Source organism: Acanthisitta chloris, unplaced genomic scaffold (genome assembly GCF_000695815.1).
Source record: "Acanthisitta chloris isolate BGI_N310 unplaced genomic scaffold, ASM69581v1 scaffold5658, whole genome shotgun sequence".
Classification (NCBI taxonomy): Eukaryota; Metazoa; Chordata; class Aves; order Passeriformes; family Acanthisittidae; genus Acanthisitta; species Acanthisitta chloris.
In genome coordinates, this window is record NW_008687469.1 from 231 (window position 1) to 4,674 (window position 4,444).

The 4,444-nt window shown below is 42.4% G+C and overlaps 1 protein-coding gene across 1 annotated transcript in view; it reads left to right on the forward strand.

The window, feature by feature from the left end:
- MED10 (mediator complex subunit 10) overlaps window positions 1-3,929 on the forward strand; it is a 4,139-nt gene extending 210 nt beyond the window's left edge. Inside the window, exons 2-4 of the mRNA XM_009080590.1 lie at window positions 113-196; window positions 1,727-1,829; window positions 2,977-3,929. Of these exons, the coding sequence (XP_009078838.1) occupies window positions 113-196; window positions 1,727-1,829; window positions 2,977-3,072 (283 nt within the window). The 3' untranslated portion in view covers window positions 3,073-3,929. The remainder of the gene's footprint in view (window positions 1-112; window positions 197-1,726; window positions 1,830-2,976) is intronic.
- Window positions 3,930-4,444: the final 515 nt, after the last annotated feature.

Here is a 4,444-nt window from a genome sequence, read left to right on the forward strand (position 1 = left end):
AATGTGCGGGGCGGCAGGGAATACCCTCAGGTTCACTCTCACTGGGTGCGTGTGCTGCCGCCGGCCTCGCACCCCTGTCCGGCTGACACCCTCTCTGTTTTTTTCCCGACAGGAATTTCATGGTGACGGGCTTGCAGGATATCGACAAATGCCGCCAGCAGCTCCACGATATCAGCGTGCCCTTGGAAGTTTTCGAGTGAGTAGCTTTGCGTCTGGGAAAGGCAAAGCGCTGCAGTTGGTGTGGGTCGAGGTGTCGTGTCTTTGCAGCATGGATGTTTTCCCTGAGGTCTGCTGAGTGCCTGACCAGAGTGTGAGCAGGCAGAGGAGGGTAAGGAGTACCTTCTGCCTTTGAGAAGGCAGAAAGGTAAGAGAACAGATACAGTCTGCAGGTGTCTTTGTAGAATAACAGGGTGGTTTGGGTTGGAAGGGACCTTAAAGATATCAAAAGGAATGTGGCCAGCAGGCCAAAGGAGGTGATTCTCCCACTCTGCTCTGCTCTCGTGAGACCCCACCTGGAATGCTGCATGCAGTTCTGGTTGTCCTCAGCATAAGAAAGACATGGAACTGCTGGAGCAAGTCCAGAGAAGGCCACAAAGCTGATAAGAGGTCTGGAGCATCTCCCCTATGAAGACAGGCTGGGGGAGGGAGTTGGGGCTGTTCAGCCTGGAGAAGAGAAGGTTGTGTGGAGACCTCATAGCAGCCTTTCAGTATCTGAAGGGGCTGCAAGGGAGCTGGAGAGGGACTCTTTGTTAGGAACTGCAATGATAGGACAAGGGGCAATGGGTACCAACTGAAAGAGGGGAAATTTGGTCTAGATATTAGGAAAAAGTTTTTTACTGTGAGGGTGGTGAGAAACTGGCACAGGTTGCCCAAGAAAGTAGTGGCTGCCCCAACCCTGGCAGTGTTTTAAGCCGGGCTGGATGAATCGTTGAGCAACGTAGTCTGGTGGGTAGGTGTCCCTGCTCATAGCAGGGGGTTGGGACTAGATGACCTGTAAGGTCCATTCCAACCCCTAAAATTCTATGATTCTACAATATAGTTCCAATTCCCTGCCATGGGCAGGGGTACCAATTTAGTAAGTAAACTTTCATTTGTGTGTCATTGGTCTGCTGTGTTAGTGTGTTAGTGGCTATACAGGACTTTTTTTTTAGCTGGGCTTTCACTTTGGCTGTAAGCTTGTGATGATAGTCTTAAATGTTCTGTTTATTCAGTAGTGGAATTCCACTTTGTCAGGCACTTGTATTGCAAAGCAGAAATAGACTTACATGTTTGCTGGTACAGATGTGTCAGTTTTTACTCTTTACTATGGTATGTGCAGTTCCTCATCCCTGAATTGCTGGGTGCCATATTGCTGTGTGCTTATTGCTCACCATGGCCTAAGTTGGCTGCTTCATGGTTAGTGCCCTTTCAGTTGCTTGGAAAAGGACTATCTTTCTTTGTTCACCTGTGCTTATTGCCTGTGAGGAGCTTGTGGATACATACTTTTGTTTGCTTTTAATACTTTCTTCAAAGCTCTTCAGGCTTTCTGGAAACAGAGCTGTTTGCTGGCTGTGGCCTAGTTCCCCCTTGAGCTGCCTTCGGAAGTGGCTAAGTTAAACTGTGGTTTGTGAAATGCACGTTTCAGGTAGTAGTAGTAAGAAAAAGACAGCAGGATGAATAATTTCAAACCTTGGAGGGCATCCTCATAAGAATAAGATCATGTAGGTATTCTCTTTTCTGTTTCCAGATACATAGATCAAGGCCGCAACCCTCAGCTTTACACCAAAGAGTGTCTGGAGCGAGCGCTGGCTAAGAACGAGCAAGTAAAAGGAAAAATTGACACAATGAAGGTAAAACAGACATAATGAAAGCATTAATGCAATAATGTGTTTGATAAGTTCACAGTTTTCTGCAAATATATGAGTATTTTTCACTTTTGCAGCTAATCCATTATGCAGTGGTTTGTATTAGGAATTGGTCTGCATCCCTGTATTTTAAGTGATGCTAACATACCCTGTTCTCGAAAGAAAACTTGTAATTCATCCCACAGTTGGATACGCAGATGTCACTGTGACTTTATTTTGGTTAAAGTTGCATGCAGCAGTACAGATGTTTTATTTGGTTTATTTTACAGGTCTGTACTTCTGATGTGTGTAAATTTAGAAATAAGCAAAAAAAAAGGGGCATTTTTGCCAGTCTTCAATGGATCTTAGAGAGGGTTACAATGTCAAACATGCAATATAAGCATGAGTTAATCTTTATGAAATTAATGAAAGCATATACCATTGTTTAAGGGTTTTTGAACTTGCACTGTAATCTAGGATGAGCCTAAACGTCCTGTGATACTGCTGAACTGCTGTGGAAAAACACAGTCAGGAAAGGAAGTTTAGTGTGTTTAGAGAAGAGTCTGTTTGTGTTTCAGAATGTTACTTGGCTGAACTTAAAATTAGTGTGGAGGATGGCAATTTGTGACACAGAATGAGACATATCTCCATATGTCCTCAGCTTCTCTTTCTTTTGATATGCTCTGTGCTTCTAAAAGTTGTAGGAAGAATTATGTATTTCTAAGCCAGGTGTGAGTTTCTTTCTGGAGGTGGAGTGGATTCCATATCATTTCCAGAGGACATGTCCTTATCAGCTTTGCTTAATAAGGTGAGGCAGATACTGATGCACCAGAGTTTACTGGAGAGGTCCAGCTGCTTTGAATTTCTTAGGTGGAAATGCTAGTTAATTTGGGGGAATTTAAGAGCATTTTAGTTCTCCTGGTGCATTCCTAGCAGAATTCCTTCATTTGATCATTTTATCTGGATTTTGTCAACATAATTTTCTGTGTTTGTCTGGTTTTGAGGGTGGGTTTTTTTTGAGTACCACTCTGTTAGGTCACTGAAATGCAGAGCCGTGTTGTAGACAAACATTTCTGTTCATCAGATAACTTTGCTTGATGTTATCTAAATAAATTATGCAGATAATGTATATACATTTTTTTTCTCTCTCCAGAAATTTAAAAGCCTGTTAATTCAAGAACTGACAAAGGTGTTCCCAGAAGACATGGCAAAGTACAAAGCTATTCGAGGAGAAGATCCTCCTCCTTAAGTTGGCCTTTGATAGCTCTAACATTGTCCTGTAAATTGACACCACTATGTTCAAACATTGATTGGAGAGAGGGGGAATCCAAGCCCGTGTAACAACTGTACTAAAAATGGCAGTGATGGACTGTAAAGCTCCTTGATGCTTGTTGCTGATACTGGTCTGAAGCTACTGAATCTTTCTGAAGCCTTCTACTCAGAGATTGTAGTTGAAACTTCCTATGGTAATCTGCTTTTCTTTGCTGAAAGGTTTTGGAGATGTAATTGCCTACAGGCCATCAATACAGAGCATTTCTCACAAAGTGCATTTCCAGAGCAGAAAACCATGGGTTGGTTGTTTGTTTTTCTTTCTGAAAAGTGTGCCTCAGGATTGTGGGCTCATCTGTTTGTAAGACATGCATTTATTACACTTGATTATTTTATATTTGTAAACTTCCCTCTTTTAAAAAATTGCAGTTGACAAACAGTTGACTGCTTTCATCTTGCCAAATTCTGCTGAGCAGGAGCCTGTCAAGGGCTGCTGTTCTCATGTGTCATAATGAGTTACAGCCAGGAAATCCTTCAGATGTTCTTGTTATGTTCTGTGAGCTGCACTGCAGATACTTGAGGATATAGAAAGTGAGCATACCCGGGGACTAGCTCCTCAACAACTTTAATATTTTGTACAGTATTTAATCTAAGCTTTTGTTTATTCATTTTCTGCAAGCAAGTTGTTGAATAAAAATGTGAAAAATTCTATATCCTGGTGTTTTGTCTGTTGTATGCAACTCTTTGGAGTGGGAGAAACTGGGAAAAAACAGCAATTCCTTAGACTCACAGTGATAGAAATAAAATGTGTATCAACACTCAGCTGTTAAAATTTTACCTCTGAAGGTAATGTCATCTTGGTATTTTGGCTTTGTGGTGAAAACTTCCCATTTAGTACCTGAAGCAGAAGATTTTGGGGAGCAGCAATTGTCACCTGAAATGCTGCTGGCTAGCTGCAAGCTTGTCTGTGGGATCTGTAACTGTTCATATGTAAGGTGGTCCCATCATGGAACAGCACCTTGGGCTCCACGGTGTGTGTGCAGAAGAGTAAGTTTGCAGTGGGAGCAAGAGGAGCTCTGTCAGGCTGGAAACATTCATGCCTATGTTTGTTCTTCCAGATGTATCCTGACTCTTTTTTTTTTTTTTGCACTACCAGATTATATTGTTTTAACTTTCTTCTAGTTGCTAAACTGGGTGGTTTTGGGCAAGAGCTATATGCATGCACTCCATTGCGGACCTACCTAGTCTGCTAAAGATTTTAACAGGGGTTTAGGTATGTTTGAGTTGTGTGCAACCTATGGCATCAACCTGTAGTACCTTCAGTGCTCAGATACCTGCGTGAAGCAAAGCCC